The sequence below is a fragment of the Mya arenaria genome, chromosome 3, assembly GCF_026914265.1.
Source record: "Mya arenaria isolate MELC-2E11 chromosome 3, ASM2691426v1".
Taxonomy (NCBI): domain Eukaryota; kingdom Metazoa; phylum Mollusca; class Bivalvia; order Myida; family Myidae; genus Mya; species Mya arenaria.
The window spans coordinates 70,974,607-70,996,798 of NC_069124.1; the positions used below are offsets into that span (position 1 = coordinate 70,974,607).

General features: G+C 35.7%; 2 protein-coding genes across 10 annotated transcripts in view; one reads left to right on the forward strand and one right to left on the reverse strand.

Moving 5' to 3' along the window:
* The window catches only part of LOC128227482 (sodium channel protein 1 brain-like), a 52,656-nt gene extending 48,888 nt beyond the window's left edge, over positions 1–3,768 (reverse strand). For 7 of the 9 annotated variants that reach the window (XM_052938077.1, XM_052938075.1, XM_052938079.1 and 4 more), the window contains exons 1-2: positions 1,491–1,702; positions 144–815 (exon numbers count right to left, since the gene is read on the reverse strand). In XM_052938077.1, coding sequence (XP_052794037.1) covers positions 144–512 — 369 coding nt within the window. In that variant the 5' untranslated portion in view covers positions 513–815; positions 1,491–1,702. Of the gene's footprint in view, positions 1–143; positions 816–933; positions 1,084–1,490; positions 1,703–3,628 lie in introns of those variants that run through there. The other 2 variants (XM_052938073.1, XM_052938072.1) reach the window with 2 other exon arrangements.
* A 4,814-nt stretch (positions 3,769–8,582) lies between these two features.
* Positions 8,583–19,579, forward strand: LOC128225858 (molybdopterin synthase catalytic subunit-like). The gene is made up of 5 exons (XM_052935755.1): positions 8,583–8,712; positions 9,953–10,063; positions 11,973–12,123; positions 13,599–13,722; positions 17,648–19,579. Exons 2-5 carry the CDS (start codon positions 9,967–9,969, stop codon positions 17,723–17,725), a joined length of 450 nt encoding a protein of 149 aa, XP_052791715.1. The 5' UTR covers positions 8,583–8,712; positions 9,953–9,966; the 3' UTR covers positions 17,726–19,579.
* Positions 19,580–22,192: the final 2,613 nt, after the last annotated feature.

Genomic DNA, 22,192 nt, shown 5'->3' on the forward strand with positions numbered 1-22,192 from the left:
ATAGTTTTCAGATAATATGACTACATTGTAGTACAATGATTTAGCATTACTACTTATATAGTTCGTCACTAGTTAACGTTCTGAGACGCAACCCCATCCTTCTAACAGAGCCCAATGGGACACCCATACTGGTCGGCACCTACCTTATCTCGCTCCTTGATTAGCTTGTCGAACTCCTCAACGGGCTTCCCGTACAGGTCCTTGGGAAACTCGGGCTCTATATCCTCCTTGAGAGTGTTTCCCTCCACCAAATTTGGGTTGCGCGTCTCTTGGTGGCCGTGGTGCTCCTCGGAGACGAACTGGAGCTCGCCGTCTACGAGGTGAGCTTCACCCTGGTGTTTTTTGTTCTCCACTTCCTTGTCGTGCCGGTTTTTCTCCGAATCCAGCTGCTCGTCCCATGAGGCGGCCGTGTACGGGGTAAACACGAGCAGATCCTCGTCGTCATCGTCGCTGTCTTCTTCTTCCGGTTTCGGCGTCACCTCCTTGGAACCGTGCTCCTCATTTGTCGTCATCGTTTTACTACAACGACAGCTACTGGTACTAATAGATCACTTCTGACGACGTTAGTTCCGATAGCCGTAAAACGTTTGCCAAAACGCACTTACGTTCCAAATACTCCGACAAACACCATAAACATCCAATAATTTGGCGTACACTCTATATATCAATTGGAATGCTTAAACGATCTTTTTTTTTTAATTTTCAACACTATGAGGTTTAGTATCATTAAACCATTCTATCGTAAAGTCACTGTTTCCAACATTGCGTTTTATAAATTCTAATTCCAATTTGCACTCTTAATCTTTTGCTTTCATCTGAAAAGTTGAAAGGAGTTACATTTCAGTTAAATAGAAGCTTTAAAATAATGTTACGTCAATATAACAAATCATAAGCAATTTAAAATACTTATAAAATTGAATAATAAAAGCATACCAATTCGTAAATTCCAACTTAAGAACGAAACACAACACAAGAAACATAGAAAATTACTAAATTATTAACTTATTTTTAAGAATATTATGTTTTACGCTTAATTAGATATTAATTTAAGACGCGTTTCAAAATCACGAACTCATACATTCATTGATAGCATTTGTTAGGCTTTTTCGTCAAGTGTTATAAAGAAGATAATTTTCAAATCATACAGTAAGTCTAATCCAAAATCGATAAACAAAAGTTCCTATATCCATTCATGTATACAAGTCTTTTATTCAACTACCATTTCTTAAGCTATGTGCCACTTTAACCTTTTTATACAACCATATGATTGTCAAATTTTATCCAAAATCAATTATGACGCTTTCCATAATGGGAATAAAACACAAAGTATATTTTCAAAGGTTGAAGACCACTATTTATGTAACAACATTCGATCACTGAGTCCGCGTAAACAAATTCACGCCGGTCCATGGCAATATAACAATATAAAATTAATATTCATTTCTAAAGGCGGCATTTAAGTAAACAAAACGAGTTCGCGATCGAAATACCTGTACAATTCAATAAGAATGAATAATTTACACCATTCTATAGTCCAGTGAAATAAGCCGCAGATAGAAGTCTGTGGAGCAGACTAGAGACCAGGCGGGATCGATCTGGGAGAACTGGCAGAATCCGCGCTAAATTACCCCATCCACTTACGCGACTAATTAGCTCGCTCTACGAACTTAGTTAACGTTTCTTTTCACCTATGTCTACTGAATAGTGCTGCTGCTGTATGGGACTATGAAGCTGTTGAATTAAGTCCTCGTGTAAGTCTGTCAGGTCTTTACCTATTTCCACAGAGCATCCACAAGCATGCTACATGGCGTGACATGCCGCATTTAAGAGTCTTTAACCCAGAACCGGCCTAAAAATTGAATCTGCTCGTTTAGCTTCAAGTGAATGGAGAAATGACGATCCTATTCTGTGGACTACCCCTGGACATTACAAAAAGAAACTTTCTATAGTTTTTTTAGGACATGCATGGCAGAATTTGTTCTCAATCAGTTAACGTGAGCTGCGCTGGTGTTGGTATTTAATAATGCATGTGTGTTGACGTTCAACGCTAATTAAAACGTCTTGTTCTGATATCGTATACAAATCACCTTCCCAATGTTCATCAGGGATCTAAAGACTCTTCAGAAAGTCACTAAATATTTCTGTCTGGGTATGCTGGCTTGTTTGCGCAAGAAACGCATTTCCATTCAAAACGTATATGAAGTATTTGTTACACATTAAGTTTCATTTAACGGACAAATATTTGATTAACGTTCTAATTGTTAAACTGCTTTCCTATTTAGAATCTACGTCACTGATTTTGTTTGACATTATTTTTGAAGATTTGAACGTTTGAGAAAAATAATTTCTTATTGAAGCAGTCAAAATAGGAAACATGGAGAAGTAATTACCTATTACAAACACCAACTTCCGTTAGGCTCCAAAACAGGTAAATTCTGGGATTATATTTATATACGATAGGAGAATATAGTATTAACCTCAGACTCAACATGGGGTTCACATGCTAATTGAACGCATATCTTGTGACAGCAGAGCCATATTTGACAATGCAGTTGAAACAGGCCACGGACATAGATGGCAGACGCATCGGACAGAGATGGTGACTTTTTATATAGAAGTATATTCTTATGTATATGATTATATGACCATATTTTCCTTGTCCGATACAGTCATCTCGGGTTATAGGTGGTTACAGGCCAAAGCAAGGCTATTTAAACTAAGGAATATTCAAAAATGAAAGAGAATCTGTTGACTATTACATAAACCTAATATATAAATGTTTCATTTCACTGCCATTTCTATTTGCAGAATATCTTCGATCTTACAGTTCTTTTGATATATGACGTCGTTATGAAGGTCTGCGAGGAGTGTACTGGTAGTTTTGACTACCGACCTTACAGGCTTCATTTATTTCACTGTTGAAAACACTAAAGTAAACACCACGCAGAAAGCTTTAATAATCGAAAATGAAATAATCCCTGTCATCGAAGTCTGAAACTGTTTGTTCAAGTTTCCAATTTTCAATACAGTTTACAAAGGCATTTTGTAATGTATACGATCCGATTTGCTCAAAGAATTTTCTGCGTCGGATCGTTATTTGTTCCCACAGAACCCGTCTAGTGAATGTGTCCAAGACTTATTAACTTTTCACTGACTGGGTTATAAACATTGTGATTACGCCATAAATGAACTTTATTTAAAACAAAAAGATAATAATTAACTGTATATACAATTATTTAATCTTAGAACAAAACTGAACAAAACAGAACCGAGTGTTTATTTAATTAAGGCATAAATATAGCTCTTCGGTACAAACACAAAACACAAATAGTACGTGCATGAAGGAAAAACACAGAACAAATAAAAAGAAAGGAAAAAAATACTGTACAGTTCCTTAATTAAGGCAAGTATTAAAAAGTTAAGCAAATCGGGAGGAAGAAAATGTCGATGAAAAACTTCTTAGCTGTGAATAGATTCGGTTTTTCGAAAAAAATCTTAAATAATTACAAAACTGTGCAACCTAAGAATAACCTTAAGATCAAGCGAAATATCATGGATATACAATATATCTCTTTTTTACCAAAAACTGAAAAAACAAACAATAACATTACAGCACAGTCATACATACCAAAAGTCAAAATAATGCAATCCGAGTTTAGCAATAACTATAAATTCCATCAAATAGTAATCGAAACACACGTTACCACAAAAGTCAGATCGAAAAATAAATCTTAATTACTATTTTACAATTTAGACATTAAACTTGAAAATGCGTCTACCACAATGGCTGTTCTACGAAGCGTATAGAATGATCTTCTGTAGATATGTAACCGTAGAGAGAGATTAGTTCAATAAAACCCAAGATTTGATATTAACCTTTTCCAATGTTTGAATGTTTATTACAGTTTGTTAAAGTCCGCACAGGCCTGTAAGAATTTAATTTTCGAGCTTGATCTCAATCTTGAAACAGTGGGCAATCACGCAGTTTTAATCTTCTTATAAAAGAAACAGTTTCTGAAATAATACGATCAAGCTTTGAAGAGAAAGGGATTTATTTCATTAATCCTTTGACATTGGTTACTTACTAATCAGCTAAATTTCTTTATACATGTATACATATATCTAGATATATCCAAACTTTTAGACCCTCGTCTATTGATAACCCCATCATATAATTTTGAATGTTACCAAAGTACAAAATAGGGAATCATTTAAGACGTTCATAAGAAGAAAAGTTCGTAGAAATATAGTTCTTAGGACACGGGTGAACGCTTTATAGGAAGCGAATACTCGTCTATTTAACCATTGCCTACACAAGACGTGACTTTGTTACTGGAACAAGTTACCTGAGAATGGAACGCAGATTTGTAGATAATTATGTGGATATCAATAAGAAATTATATCAACACGCTTTGCCAACTGACCAGAGTTTAACATTCTTTTTACATATGCTTGCGATTAGCGAATTCTGCTATGTAAGAGGTAATCACTTTCTGTTACATTGTCCAGGTCAATATCCCCCTTCATGTCCTAGAAATGTTTACCTACATTACTGTATACATGTATCCATTGTATGTTTTCATATAAGACCATTATTGATTTAGATTGAAAGTTAAAGTGGAAGTGAGATTAAAAAAACTATAAGCCAGTTTCATCGTCAGTGAAATATAAGGGCATTTCTAACAGAACTAAATGAATTCATATATATATATATATATATATATATATATATATATATATATATATATATATATATATATGTAAATGTAAAAATAACAAACTGTTTAAAAATCATGACATCAAATGAACTCGATTAACAATGCAATATAAGAAACAACTTAAGTCATAACATCATAAAACAATGCTTACAGTAAATGGACATGTAAATTGATGTCTTATGCAACATGCATTGATCACCTTAATGCATGCCATTCAACCAATAATCATTACTGAACCAGTATATGAACACATAGAATAAACCGAACATATGCAAAAGAACATTAATACCAGTTTAACAACGAAAAAGCAATGTTTGAATATTTTCAATATAAATATAACATTTTAGACGCAAATAATCATGTTTCATTGTTGGTTCTATATAGAAAATTAAAACCATTTTCACAATATAAAGTGCAAACATTTTGTAAAGGTTGTAAAGTCATACATTTTGCAGCTAAAAATCAGAAGTGTTTAACAGGTACACTTAAAAGTTGGTTGCCAAGTATTCTATTGACTATATTGTGGTACGAACCAAAAGAGGGCGAACGCAAGTTCATTTCATGTACAGCAGGGCACACTGTCACACTTGTAGAACAATTGTTTTTCGTTCGTACCTCATTAAAAATAATTTCAGGAGATCTTTTTCAATATTTAAAACATTTTTGAGCTGTTCGCCTCAGAGTTGAGTTCAAATTTTTTTCCAGAACAAACTTTTATACCGGAATTAAATTTGTTGACATACGCATGCGCTAAATTCAACTTCCGCTCATGGATGGACATGTAAAGGTTATAAAATAGATTATCCATTGTTTTTCATGTTTTATGTTATTGACAGCTTAATAAACCAACCCGAAATAAGGGTAATGCTTTAACAAATCAATTTGCATTGCATCTCATTTCCTAAACAAGATGTAATTTACATATAAATTGAAACATTTGTTGTAGTTGTTGTTTTTTCGGACGGACTGATTCGGATATAGTACTGTTGTTTAGTGTGTGCAACGCTTTTGCTAAGAAAGGTATCTTTTTAATCGTTTAACTTTCAATTATAGACTCTTTAGACACAGTTTAATTAATTTTTGAATTATGTATGTGTTTGATTAAACTGAATAACGAAATGTTATGAAACAGTGAAAGACATACATAAAAGTTTATTCTATTTAAATTGAATCACATGTAAAAGAAAGATATAGAAAAAATCATTAAGACAATTCTGCTTCTACAGTGTAACTGCCTAGGAGTAATGCATTACAGGTAGGTGACGCCATAGTCCACCTAAATGTCCCTCAATGCGTCTTTTGACGATTTTTATGACTATGGCAGACTTGAGACAGGATTACATAAAAAAAATCAAAATGATTAAAAAGTATCCATGAACGCTAATTACTGTTGCTAGGTGATGCCAACAAAGCGGTAAAACTATAAGCAATCCATTGTCGCATATTTTCTGTGAAAATATTACAAACTTTTGTGCTGCCTAGGCTGTTTTTGTCTGCAGACAGGCATGTAGGAGCCACATTTTTACTGGAAAGACAAAAACAGTTCTTTATTATTTTTTTTAAATTAGCTTTGTTTAAACATTCACAACCATTTACAAATGGTGTCAAATAGTCATGTTAGTGTGTCGTAAACAATTCCAGATGGTGGCCATTATCAAATAAATCTTATCTTTATGGGTGTCCTGTCATCAAGTTCTCACCAGCAATAGTGTCAGAACTTCTGAGAATAATTAAAGACTATATTTTATGTACTAAAGAATGTAGGATGGTGACAAGACATTAATATTTAAAATCATTTTACGTGCAAAGAATCAAATTAATGTATGATCAGTGGTCTTAATTAGTCATTTAAATGTTTTCAAGGCTCGCTCAAAATCTAGATTTTATGTAGCAGGATTGATTTTTTTGATGCCAAGCACAAGTGTAAGGACTTAGACTTCATTAGTATAATTTGATGACTGTATGATTAAATTATGATAGTTGGTTTACTCACAAAAAATGGCCAAAATTGCTCTCATTCAACATGAAATTTTATACCAGCTTGAGTCCTTAATCCCTTAAAATGCCTGTGTCACCATTACAGGAATAATCTAGCAACAAATATGTATAAATTGTCAGACTGTAAAACACTTTTGTGAGAAAAAGGGAGGAAAAAGTGATTGATTTGTATTATATTAAACATTTCACAACAAGAGGGGTGACATTCATTTCCCAATTTGGTCCATGGCTTCATGATTTTTCATACATGCCATATCCCCCGGCGGGGGCAATAATCCCCCGAAATTTCAACCAATCCCCTGGTCCCCCGCCGGGGGATCCATATCCCCTGGAATAAAAAAAAAAACAAAAAAAAAACTTGCTTAAGGTTGACAGTGGAAAGCATTAATAATATTATGAGTGTGAAATTCCATGAAGGACTATGGTGGCTAAGTCCAAAAATTATTGTAATTTGAGTGTAATTCTGTATTTATTCTTAATTATAAATGCAGATATTGCGCAAATTTTCGTCGTGTAAAAATCCCCTGGTGTAATATCAAAATCCCCTGGAATTCAGACCAAAATCCCCTGGGAAGCCTCTCAGAAATATGGCATGTATGATTTTTCAAATCACAAATGTAGATTCAAGCCAGAAAAAAAAGAATTATGAAAATTTATTTACCCATCCTAAATAACAGTTCGTCATAAACAACAGCAACCCTTTTATGAATATGTTTTAATTGTTTACACCATAGATGTGGACCTTATAACAAGAACATAGAACTAGCACCTGTCCATGTTTTTATACCTAAAACCTTCTAAGGGTTTTCCTGAAGAAACATTTAGCCAAAGGCCCAATATATTTTCTGCATATGATACCAAATAAAATTATAATTAGCTTCTGGATTCATAAAAATCTATCTATTTATAAAAATCTACTGGTGGTGATTATAATCGGTGTGCTGCATTTCATCACTGAGTTTACGCCAGGGTTTGCACACCAAATGACATTTTTTATGTTTACTTGAACAATTATACATGTACATAACAAGGTTTTTAATCCATCTACATGTGGGTGTATGCTCAGTCTGCATTTTAATGTGTTTAATTAGAATTGTACATTTTAGGTAGAGCTGTTGTTCTTTGCAAAAAGTAGAGAGATTGCAGGAAAGAATCACGCAACACTACAACTGCAACCAAGAATATCTGTCCGAGATCTACTTAGAAAAATTATATCGGAATACCCTGGGTAAATATTGTATCCTTCTTGATTGATAACATAATGGAGTAAATTTGAGTGAGAATTGTGCCCAGGGTAGAGCTGTAACCAAAAACACTGGGACTCAAGCATAGAAAAACTGGGCCCCGTTTCATTAAAAATCTTAGTCATAACAAACATAAAAAAGCAACACATTAATTTTCCCTATTTCCTCAACTGTACTCATTGTTAATTCCGGCTTAAGTTGATATCACACAAAATATGTAGCAAAATAAAGAACTTGTCACATATAGATTATTTCAAATGATGACTAAGATGTACAAAGATCTTCATGGAAACGGAACCAATTTTTACCCATCATGGGGCATGCACAATTTAAAGCAAATCCAGTCACTCCTGGATTGTCTCCTTACAAGAATAAAGTCATCCTTGGAGGAGAAGTGTGCCTAGTTCGGGGCTCGAACCAATGACAATTGGAACACTTGCATAGAGCTCCACTGACTTAGCTCATTCATGTTCAAAATGACAGCCCAACATTTTAAGTATTACTGTATTGAAAATATTTTGTGAAATGCTTCCTGAATAAAATCACTGGATTATTGTGTGACAATTTAAAATTAAGCAACTCATTTTTGAACGAAGAATCAGGCCAATGATGTGTTTCAGACTGGAGCTGCTGTATGGAAGTATTCTGGTGTCTATAAATGAAGAATATGTTGATTTAGAGCGCCAGGAAGAGCTGACATTGAGAGAGGGAGATACTATAGCACTTATTCCTCCGATCAGTGGAGGATAGAAGTAAGAATTAAGCTCTGCCTTGGTGAGGTTGTCGCTAAATTAAGTGAACATTGTAATTTTTGATAAGTACATCTTAGTATTTCATTATGTCCATTGATTCAAGGACTGACAAAGGGTGTGGTGTTTCTATTCTAGAAAGGACACGACTGTTTGATAACTCAAGAGTTATCACAATTTAATTATAGAAATTTCTTAAAATTGTTCTGTCCAATCAATAACTTTAGAAGCCTTTGTTCAACCATCATTTAATTGGGTCAGAATGTGTATTGGCATAATATATCTGAAAAGATTGATTACCAGACATATTGTTTGATTTATTGTGTTTTTATTTCCCCCTGATATACCTTAAACTTATTGGTTTTGTCTGATAAATAATTCAAGAATCCTTTGTCCAATCATCACCACATTTGGTCAGAATGTGTGTTTGGCATATTATTCTGGACAAGTTTGAAATCCAGCCATATTGCTTTAATCATTCAATGGTAAACGCCCTTTAATTATAGAAATTGCCTGAAATTGATCTTGTCGGATCAATTACTTTTGAAACTTTTGTCCTATCATCACTGAATTTGGTCAGAATATGAATGGGCAGAATATCTCGGTCAGGTTTGATAACCAGCCATATATCTGGAGTTATTCGAGAGTTATGGTCCTTTTATGATAGAGATGGCGAGAAACTGATCTTGTTCGGTCAATATCTATAGAAGCCTTTTGTCAAATCATCACTTAATATGGTCAGAATTTGTATGGGCAAAATTTCTTGGTCAGGTGTTATGACCCTTGAATTTGCACAACCTGTACTGTCTAAATTTTGCTTCACTTACAGCCACTTGTCACAGAACTTGGTGTCCTTTAATTATGGTAGGATGGGCGTGTTTTGTGACACAAGGCCCTATTGTTTATTTTTAGGCAAAGTTGGAATTTCTAATGTCTGCAAACATCCCCCCCCCCCCCAACTATTTCCTATCAATAACTGACGAATGCTGGGGCTAATGGACCTCAAACTTGTTAGGCCAGTTGGTCATGATGAATTAGTTATGATAATTGTGATTCCTCCCAGTATTGAGTTTCACTGATATCAAACTTTAGTGGAAAAAATGCGTAATTTATAGTGAAGTCTAGTCTGGTAATAAGTTTAGTTTAACATCTAGATAACAGGCCGTTTGGAGTGTGTTTAATTTTTGCATATGGTCTCATGTACATACAATGTATTAGCATACACACATTTTTGTTTCCACAGAAACTTGTGTTGTTATGGATGTGGTGGATATCACGGTTGACGCAATCTCGGTAGAGCAGCTGACCCAGCGTGTCTCCTCCCCCTCTTGTGGTGCTATCTCATCATTTCTAGGTATGGTAAAACGATCGCCAAAAAGTACTCTCCGACATAGGTGATTATTTTGCCCCCCTTTGAAGATGTTGGTCGGTCAGTCGGTAGATTGGTTGGTCGGTACCTCCGTAGACCAAAGCTTGTTCAAGTGATAACTAAATAATTCCTGGACGTATGGTCACAAAACTTGACATGAAGGTTGGGTATGACCAGTAGAAGACCCCTATTGATTATAGGGGTCATTGGATCAAAGGTCAAGGTCACAGTGACCTTTAATGGTAATAGGATTTTAAAGCTTGTCAGAGTGATAACTCAACAATGCCTAGACCAATGGTCATCAAACTTGACATAGAGGCTGGGCCTGACCAGTAGATGACCCCTATTGATTTGAGGGGTCATCAGGTCAAAGGTCAAGGTCATAGTGACCTTGAATGATAAAGGGTTGTCTGAGTGATTACTCATCAATGCCTTCACCAATGGCCCTCAAACTTGACTTGGAGGCTGGGCCTGACCAGTAGATGACCCCTATTGATTTTGGGGGTCATCGGGCTAAAGGTAATGGTCATAGTGAACTTGTGTGATAAAATGTTGTCTTAGTGATAACTTGACAATTCCTGCACCCATGACTCTCAAACTTGACTTGGAGTCTGGGCCTGACCAGAAGATGACCCCTGATTTTGGGTGTCATCGGGTCAAAGGTCAAGGTCACAGTGACATTGAAGGCAAACTTAACAATTCATTGACCTACATGGTATGGTCAGCAGACTTGCCATGAAGGTTGGCCCTGACTAGTAGATGACCACTTTCGATTTTGGTGGTGATCGGGCCAAAGTTCAGGGTGACCTTTAACGCGAAAAAGTTAACAAAGCTACTCCAAGTGATACCTCAACAATGTCTACCCCTATGATCATCATACTTGACATGGAAGCTGGGCCTGACCAGAAAATGACCCCTATTGATTTTAGGAGTCCTCACAGTGACCTTGAATGCAAAACTGTTCTTCGAGTGATAACTCGACAATGCCTGCACCCATGGCCCTCAAACTTGATTTGAGGCTTGGGTCTGACCTGTAGATGACCCCTTTTGATTTAGGGGTCATTGGGTCAAAGGTCACAGTGACCTTGAATGCAAAAAGCTCGTCTGTGTGATAACTTGACAATGCCTGCACCCATGACCCTCAAACTTGACATTTAGGTTTTGGGTGACCAGTTGATGACTCCTATGGATTATAAGGTCATAGAGTCAAAGGTCATGGTCATAACTCATATTTATCATTAAAAATTTCATCATATTTACTTATTCCCTGCTTCAAAGAGGATACATTTTTATTTGCAAATATCAGTCATGTACCTAATATCCTCACACTTTAAATGGTCATAATCTTAAAACTGCCTCAAAGGCATCCAATGTCAATGACAAATCAGCTGTCATTTCGGTCAATGCATATTTCATTCAATTGTCCAAATAATCCTGACAACATGGCGCTCAGGGGAGCGCTTATGTTTGACAAACATATACACTCTGACCTATTGTGGAGGAAATGATTAACCATATTTTATTGTACATATTATAGAGCTACAAGTACATATAGCACATGTATGATGAAATATACAGCCATCACTTTTTGCTAGTATATAATTGGGTTCAGAGTAGCTTTTAAGAGGCCTAATTCAGTCATTAATTAGTTTTATTATCCCCAAATATGAACAAATAGTCTTGTCAGTGCTGACTATGCCTCTTAGATGATAAGTGCAGAACTGCGAACACCTCCTAGCATCAACCATTTCCAAGCATCATTAAGACATAATTGATGATTGCAAAAAAAACAGAATATAAAGATGAAGCACTGTCATACATAATCGTTAATTTTTCTATAAGCAATTAAAGATGCATATACATAGTAGCAGGTTTATTATGTTTTTATATGCAGGAACCACACGAGATAACTTCAAAGGTAAAAAGGTCACCCAGCTGGAGTATGAAGCTTATGAGCCAATGGCACGCAAAGAGATGTTGAAAATCTGTGCTCAGGTCCGCGAGAGGTGGCGTGTGGAAAATATTGCAATTGTACACAGGATTGGGTACGTCTAAAATGGACTGGCGTCCAAGTGTTAATGGTAGTATTTTAGATCGCTTTAATTTTCGTTAATTTTCGTTGTCCTTTTTAATAATTTTTTTCATTTTGGCCAATTTGATTGACACCATTATTTGTCATCATAAAACAACAGTTGAATATTTTGCTAGGATTTTAATTTGCAACATAATCGTTTCTCAAGAAAATGTGATATTAAAACAATCTACAGTGGCTTTAGGATGATAACTTTTGTTTCAGTTAACATTCAAATTTATTCAGTACATATTATTTTATTTGGTATAGGGTAAATCACTCTTGTTATGCTATACCATGACTGGCAATGGTTAATCATCTTAAAAAAACTGTACATTTCTCATTGATTCCAACATTTAAAATTACAAATATCTTTTCGCCTGTATATTGTAACATTTCTACTGTTTTCTTTAAAGCATATCTGCTTTTTGAAGACAAACTAAGGGATGGTAGTAATATAAAGCCATGGTGTTGTGTAGTTTGTACGCAAAAGCTATAATGATAGTCATAATTCAGAAACCTTAAAAAATATTAAGCAGGACTTTTGCTACAAATCTTAACAATAGTATGCATATATATGTGTAGCAAGTTCATCACTCTGGCTATACGGTAATTTATTTTGAGTTTAATATGCTCTTAAATAAATTGTTAGAACACTGACAACATTTGCATTGTTTCTGTTTGTCTGTTCCTCCATCCACAATTTTATCTTTTTCAAGACTAAATTTGGGCGTTCAAGACTAAATTGTTGTTGTTGACATTGCAATGATCTTCTAAATAACTTTTAAATCATCGATAATATTAACCTCAAATTTCATTCGGGCCCCAATTTCTCAAAAGTTCTTAAGCTTAACAGGCTTAAGTAGCTTATTTCAATTAGCCAAAATACATAATTAAATTATATTTTGAATAATGAAAAATGGTTGAATGTAATTGACAGATTTACAGATAATTGCTATCTAAAGTATAAACACTATTAAAGAAGTAAATATTATGCAAATTTTTGAAAAACAAAAACTTTAATCCTGTTATAAGAGACTTAAGAATTCTCGAGAAATTTGGGCCAGTTGATCACAGTAATAATACAATCTTTTATTAAAAGTAAAATAACTGATTTCATAAATGTTATTAGATTTTTCAGTTTAATACCGGTAGTTATATTCAATAAATAAATTCATTTTTAACATTTATGAATTAGGAATTGAATAAGGTTTCAAGTATCAATATATCACATTGCAATTTTGTGTGTAATACAAAAATTATAACCCTCTGACTAACTATTACCAAATAGCCTCCCTTTTTCATCAATATATAATGAAAGTTAAAGATTGCATTATGTTGAACGCCAATTTCTTGAAACGCTATCTTTCAAGGCTCTTATCACATAGGTGATGGCTCTAGTTTTCTCTGTATGAACCTGATTACATAATCTCTGATATATTTTCCCAGTGTGGTGCCAGTGATGGAGGCAAGTGTGGCTATAGTTGTGTCCTCTCCTCACCGGCGGGAATCCCTCGAGGCCGTGCAGTATGCCATTGATACTCTCAAGGCTTCTGTGCCCATATGGAAAAAGGTATTAGTCAGGCTGATAATAGTAATGCTTCGTCATAGTAATGGACTGCAGACTTTTATAATGTCCATCCAGTGGGAACTAAGCCCTGATGACCACAGGCACCAGGTGGACTCGACAGAGTCAATTTAAAAACTAGCTTAAAAGTAAGAAAGTTTTAAGTGTTGTTTGAATGTCAATGTTAACATGTATGTGGAAAATTATCTCAGATACATCATTTTCAACACAATGACTACTAGGATGATAAATAATAGATAAGTTAAACTTTGCAAAAGTGTTCATTATTTTCTTTTATGTTCATATATTTTTCATTTCCTGTGTTTTTAAAATTTTAAAATTGAAAGGTGCACTAACAAATACATTTGTTGGCACTCGTGTAAAAGCATGACTGTAAAATGATTCATGTAAGAAAAATGTCAGTACATTTTTAATGTCAGCAACACCTTAATTGATGACATTCAACACAGAGGAGTGGTATGAAGATGGTTCATGCTCTCTTGATGATTTCTTTCATGAATGGTATGAAGATGGTTCATGCTCTCCTGATGATTTCTTTCAGGGGTGGTATAAAGATGGTACATGCTCTCCTGTTGTTGTTTTTCAGGAGCTGTATAAAAATGGTACATGCTCTCCTGATGAGTATGTCTCCCCCCATTCATATGGAGGCATATTGTTTTTGCCCTGTCCGTCAGTCAGTCAGTCAGTCTGTACGTCACACTTTGTTTTCACTCAATAACTATAGAATGCTTAGACCTAGCAACTTCATACTTGGTATGCTGATTGGTCATGACTAGTAGATGACCCCCATTGATTTTTTGATCAGTAGGTCGAAGGTCAAGGTCGCGGTAAACTTTAGATGAACAAATGGTTTCCGTTCAATAACTAAAGATCCTTTGGGTCCAGGAACATCATTCTTGATATGCTAGTTGTTCATGACTAGTATATGACCCCTATTGATTTTGAGATCCAAAGGTCAAGGTGGTGGTTACCTTTAGGTAAAAAACGATATGTTAGCGGTGACTTTAAGCTTAAAAATGGTTTCTGCTCAATAATTAAAGAACACTTGTACCCAGGAACTTCATACTTGGTATGCTAATTGGTCATGACTAGTAGATGACTCCAATTGATTTTGAGATCAGTAGGTCAAAGGTCAAGTTCACCGTGACCTTGAGGTGAAGAAACGGTTTCCGCTCAATAACTAAAGAATGTATGCGCCCAGGAACTTCATTCTTGGTATGTTTGTTGGTCATGACTAGTAGATGAACCCTATTGATTTTGAGATCAGTAGGTCAAAGGTCAAGGTCGCCGTTACCTTGAGGTGAAGAAATGGTTACCCCTCAATAACTAATGAACGCTTGCACCCAGGAACTTCATACTTGGTATGCAAGTTGGTCATGATAAGTAGATGACCCCTAAAGATTTTGTGATCAGTCCTTCAGTCAGTCAGTCAGTCTGTATGTCACACTTTGTTTCCACATAATAAATAAAGAACACTTGCACCCAGGAACTTCATACTTGTTATGCTAGTTGGTCATGACTAGTAGATGAACTCTATTGATTTTGAGATCAGCAGGTCAAAGGTCAAGGTTGCCGTTACCTTGAGGTGAAGAAACGGTTACCCCTCAATAACTAATAACTAAAGAACGCTTGTACCCAGGAACTTCATACTTGGTATGCAAGTTGGTCATAGTCCTTCAGTCAGTCAGTCAGTCAGTCTGTATGTCACACTTCATTTCTGCTCAATAAATAAAGAACGCTTCCACCCAGGAACTTCATACTTGTTTTACTGGTTGGTTGGTAGTAGATAACCCCTATTGATTTTGAGATCAGTAGGTTGGTTCATCTCCAATCCAAAATTACAAATTTCATGTCCATCATTTATTTTTTCTCAGCTACGACCACACAATAGGGAAGACTAGTGCTTTTTCAAAAAAGCAATCTCTAGTTTCTTTCAGGAGCTGTATCAAGATGGCACATGCTATACTGTTTGTGTTTTTCAGGAGCTGTATAAAAGAGTTCATGCTCTCCTGATGATTTCTTTCAGGAGTTGTATGAAGATGGTACATGCTATACTGTTGGCGTTTTTTAGGAGCTGTATAAAGATGGTACATGCTCTCTTGTTGTTGTTTTCCAGGAGTGGTATGAAGATGATACAATCTCTCTTGTTGTTGTTTTCCAGGAGCGGTATGAAGATGGTACAATCTCTCTTGTTGTTGTTTTCCAGGAGCGGTATGAAGATGGTACAATCTCTCTTGTTGTTGTTTTCCAGGAGCGGTATGAAGATGGTACAATCTCTCTTGTTGTTGTTTTTCAGGAGCGGTATGAAGATGGTACAATCTCTCTTGTTGTTTTCCAGGAGCGGTATGAAGATGGTACAATCTCTCTTGTTGTTGTTTTCCAGGAGCGGTATGAAGATGGTACAATCTCTCTTGTTGTTGTTTTCCAGGAGCGGTATGAAGATGGTACAATCTCTCTTGTTGTTGTTTTCCAGGAGCGGTATGAAGATGGTACAATCTCTCTTGTTGTTGTTTTTCAGGAGCGGTATGAAGATGGTACAATCTCTCTTGTTGTTGTTTTCCAGGAGCGGTATGAAGATGGTACAATCTCTCTTGTTGTTGTTTTCCAGGAGTGGCATGAAGATGATACAATCTCTCTTGTTGTTGTTTTCCAGGAGCGGTATGAAGGTGGTACAATCTCTCTTGTTGTTGTTTTCCAGGAGCGGTATGAAGGTGGTACAATCTCTCTTGTTGTTGTTTTCCAGGAGCGGTATGAAGATGGTACAATCTCTCTTGTTGTTGTTTTCCAGGAGCGGTATGAAGGTGATACAATCTCTCTTGTTGTTGTTTTCCAGGAGCGGTATGAAGGTGGTACAATCTCTCTTGTTGTTGTTTTCCAGGAGCGGTATGAAGATGGTACAATCTCTCTTGTTGTTGTTTTCCAGGAGCGGTATGAAGATGATACAATCTCTCTTGTTGTTGTTTTCCAGGAGCGGTATGAAGATGATACAATCTCTCTTGTTGTTGTTTTCCAGGAGTGGAATGAAGATGGTACAATCTCTCTTGTTGTTGTTTTCCAGGAGCGGTATGAAGATGATACAATCTCTCTTGTTGTTGTTTTCCAGGAGCGGTATGAAGGTGGTTCATGCTCTCTTGTTGTTGTTTTCCAGGAGTGGAATGAAGATGTTACATGTTTTCCTGTTGTTGTTTTCCAGGAGTGGTATGAAGGTGGTTCATGCTCTCTTGTTGTTGTTTTCCAGGTGTGGAATGAAGATGTTACATGTTTTCTTGTTGTTGTTTTCCAGGAGTGGTATGAAGATGGTACAATCTCTCTTGTTGTTGTTTTCCAGGAGCGGTATGAAGGTGGTTCATGCTCTCTTGTTGTTGTTTTCCAGGAGTGGAATGAAGATGTTACATGTTTTCCTGTTGTTATTTTCCAGGAGTGGTATGAAGGTGGTTCATGCTCTCTTGTTGTTGTTTTCCAGGCGTGGAATGAAGATGTTACATGTTTTCTTGTTGTTGTTTTTCAGGAGAGGTATGAAGGTGGTCCATGCTCTCTTGTTGTTGTTTTTCAGAAGTGGAATGACGATGATTCATGCTCTCTTGTTATTGTTTTCCAGGAGTGGTATGAAGATGTTACATGTTTTCCTGTTGTGGTTTTCCAGGAGTGGTATGAAGATGGTATATGCTCTCTTGTTGTTGTTTTCCAGGAGTGGAATGAAGATGGTACATGCTCTCTTCTTGTGGTTTTCCAGGAGTGGAATGAAGATGGTTCATGCTCTCTTGTTGTTGTTTTCCAGGAGTGGAATGAAGATGGTTCATGCTCTCTTGTTGTTTTCCAGGAGTGGAATGAAGATGGTACATGCTCTCTTGTTGTTGTTTTCCAGGAGTGGAATGAAGATGGTTCATGCTCTCTTGTTGTTGTTTTTCAGGAGTGGTATGAAGATGGTACCTGTTCGTGGAAGGAGAACAGTGAGTGTTGTGGACCCAAGAAGTCAAACCCTGCTTGATAAATAGCCAACCTGTGATATAATTAAATTCGTTCTGGTGACAGGCTTCAGATCTTATCCATCCTACTCATATATTTGAAAGTTTGCCATCTCTGATCTTTTAATGGTTGCCATAGTCAACTTTTTATTGAGGGATTCCTTCATTTAATTTAAGATTCCTCAAATTCTGTGTACTGTTAGCAATCTGTTATTCAACCCTCATCACACATGCACTTGTTTTCATAAGGCGCTGAAAGAGTTTTTAATTTCCCTTATCCTCTAGGACACCGGTTAACAGCTACGAAATATTATGGTGAAAAAAACAATATGCATATGTCCTTATTAAATTCATAGTTCATGTTCTATTTACGAGCAAAAACTTAACAACAAGCATTAACTCAACTAAAGTAATAGTTCAGAACAAAAATAAAAACACTTGACAAACAAGTAGACAACACTGCCAGTTTTTCTGTCCAAGGGAGGTAACTCAATTTAAATTGATCATTTAATTAATAAGTTGTTGCTCCTGATATTATCTAATGTTATTAAAATGAGAATTTCAAAACTTAAGTGTATTTCTAGGGGGTTCAAATAGCATGTTTGTAAGGGAGAAAATTAGGTGTAATTTTTAATGTTATTTTGCACAAACTGTTGAAACTATTATGATCGCTTTCGAAAAGATAACACCATCGTTTTTGAGGAGTTGACCTGTCTTTCTGTGAAGTTTTATTTTAATATATTTCTTATCTCCAAAGTGATATCAGAAAAATCTAAATGGAGACCTAACAAGTATGCATTCATCCCAAGATACATGTCAATGGTACTAATCAAATACTGATTTTCATGTTAACACAAATTTACAAACTCTTTAACTGTTAAGTTTTATTTAGTTTAATTCATGTTAACTTTTTGTTAACAAGTTCGGTTTTCAAAGTTTGTTCAGGTATTACACTAGAGATATGATGTTTAAGTTTACCAGCGATGTTCTGTTTAGATTTTTGGCTTCTTATGTATTTCAAAAAGCTGTTTCAATATTTCAATATTTGAAGTTATTTTGACTGTTCTTAATTTTGTCCTGATTTCCCCATTCATTTAGTATTTCTTCTATTGTACTGCATAATATGTAGGTGGAAATAGATAGATTTTATACATGTAAAATGTAGTCAAATTATGTATTTTATTCAATCTTTGTTTGTTTTATAATCAGAGTGGCATTCTAGTATTTTTTTTATTTTATACATGGATATGAAAACAATGAATATTAAAATATTTATATTCATGTAAAAATATTATTGAAAATCATTGCATTGTTATGTAGCATATATACATATATTTACCGTGTATTTGTACACAACCTCTGTTAATTCATCTTAATCTTATTGGCTAATTGTCTTATCAGATCTCCAATCTGAGTATCCTGCTGTGCAATTTTTGATGTCTTATTATAAAAATGGACCCTAAATGGCCCTGAGCCAACAAAGGAATACACAGGAAATTGGCCCCTACTGTGACACCAGTGCAATTAACAGGAGATGCACAGCAGGGGATTATCATGCCAGACATTCCTTAAGCTAGGCCTTTAAAACTGCTGAGATGAATTTTTTTGTTTCGCCAACACCTTTTATGCTCCGCTGTAGCAGTAATACATTGCCTTAACGGATAGCAAGAACAATGCATCTTACTCATTTTTGCAAATCTTTTAATAGATTATATCAAAATTCATCATCATCAGGAATTGGGTATGCTTTTGAAACAAACTATTTAAAACCATGTGTATTGATAAATGTACTTACATGAAATAAATTTACTTGATAAATGTAATATGCAATATATATATATGTTATTGGTAAATAGTTTTAATACATGTATATTTAATATTTGTTTTTGTCATCTGCTTATAAAAAAGGTCTTTACCCTATCTGACATTATATCCCGGGTTCCCTTTTGCTGTCGGATTCCCATTTATTGTGCCTAAATCTCTTAATCTAAAGATCAAAGGTCAAGGTCACAGGTTTAATGTGATGCTGTCTATATGCACTTGTTGAAGGCTTTTGGAATACTTTGACCATTTTTGGATGGATTTAAGTGTATTAATATAACAAAGCAACTTACACTCGTGAAACCTCATAGAAAGATGTTGATCAGTGGGAAATAGTGTACTCGCAATTTTTGTGACAAGTGTTTTTTCTCCTGAGATAGATACCAGGGTATCATTTGTCTAAAAAATATTGTGTTGCATTTTGCTTCATAAGTATTGCACCTACACGCACATGCATTAGAATGTTGGTAAGCACAAGTCGATGTGCGTCTGCCATTGCTACCAAATTTTACTCCGTATAACAAGAGTTATGGTAAAAAAGGTAAAAAAAAATGGGCCGAAAAATCTTATGTAGAATCAAAGCATCAAAGTTACTTCATCTACACCCGTGAATCTTCATAGGTGGGCAACAGCACACGTGCACCTGCCATTTCACTCCTTAATTCCACGAGGCGACATGCCCAGGCAGACTTAGTGTATTAATGAAGACTGATAACTCTTGTCAAAAATTGATTGTTTAATTATTAGATCTTATTACTATCGTAATTCTGTTCGATATCAAACATGGGTCAACTTTATTACTCATGCATCAGCCTGATGTGCTGAATTACATAAAACGGTTTTGGCATCGGCACCACACATTTGCCACTAACGTGGCGAAAATACTCCAATATATGGAAACTCTAAAATCAAGGTTTTGTTAAGAACACAAAAATCGTAAAAGTCACCCATATACATGTATGTATCCGACGACATGGTTATCTTTATTTTTCTCTATTTATGGTGATTTTTTTTCAACGCACAATTTCAGATCAAAAGTGTTATGAAGCTGAAAGTACATATGAATCAATGTCATTTGTAAAACACGGATACATATATAGCTTACATGTATAATAAAATCAAGAAGAGTGCAATATAAAGCCTTTTGGGACACACTCAACATCATGATAGACATAGGCAGCTGTAATATATGTGTAGCATGGTTGGCCACTGCGGCAAATTCAGTCATCAATAGTGTTAAGATTAGTAAATCCTCTCAACATCTCAAAAAGTTGATAGTTCTGACGTTAAAACAAACAATGTTGTATTATTTTGCAAAGAGTTTGAACAAAACCCAAATGTTGGGTAAGAATTAGCCGATTGTTCAGAATTTTGTTAAAAGTATCAACGTTGTAAACATCATCATTGTTAACTTTCAAATCTTAACTATATCGAAACTATAATGGATACACTGCAGTATTTCTTACAAGATTTGACTCTTTTGCTTTACTTGTTTGTTATTAAAATCTTTGAGCATATCACCAAAACTTCCAATTTAAAAGTTAACAGTGTTATCATTAATCACTATGTTAACTTTAAAGTGACAGCCTTTTCTTTTTTTTGTCTTGGAATGAGCCAATTTTTGTGTAGATGTCTGGAAACCAGTGAAATAAGATTGCTGGCAAAAGATTAAATCGCAGTTTTCATATTTACGTTAAAAAAATGATGGTTTATGACGGATAACTTATTTTTCTTAAAGCGTTAGTAACGTCATACATGTAGTCTTCGAATTGTCAACATAATGATAAAAACATTCCTTATCTTCGATCAAAAGACGACCTTTTTTGCGTAATACTGCGGAAGTCGATATGCAAGATGAAAAAAATATAGGCAAGAAACGGACGGCTTTTCTCCATGAGCACGGATCAACCGATAAAGATTAGGCTTTCATTGTTACCTTGACCTTGAGGTATGGATGCGGGTCGATTGCGACACATCGACTAAGTATCGAACTCATACGCCAAATAATTTTAAAATCCCTCAATGCATGACAAAGAACTTTACGCATTCGATAATAAACTGGAACTTCGAAGTTGGGTCGTGGGTCTTTCATGCGACACATTGCCTTTATGTATACCGAACACAAAGTTACAGCCCGAACACGATCAACTTTACTATATCTGTTCATATATGAAGTGCGACATTGATCCATCGGGTAGGGTCCTGAGTATTGCACACGACACGTCGCTTTTATGAACTGAACACATGTCCCGGTCAAGTCATTTAAAATCCACCTGTGCATGACACATCGCCCTTATTCCCCTATGCATGACACATAGCCTTTATCCCCCTGTGCATGACACATCGCCCTTATTCCCCTGTGCATTACACATCGCCTTTATCCCCCTGTGCATGACACATCGCCTTTATCACCCTGTGCATGACACATCGCCCTTATCCCCCTGTGTATGACACATCGCCCTTATCCCCCTGTACATGACACATCTCCCTTATCCCCCTGTGCATGACACATCGCCTTTATCCCCCTGTGCATGACACATCGCCTTTATCCCCCTGTGCAAGACACATCGCCCTTATCCCCCTGTGCATGACACATCGCCTTTATCCCCCTGTGCATGACACATCGCCGTTATCCCCCTGTGCATGACACATCGCCGTTATCCCCCTGT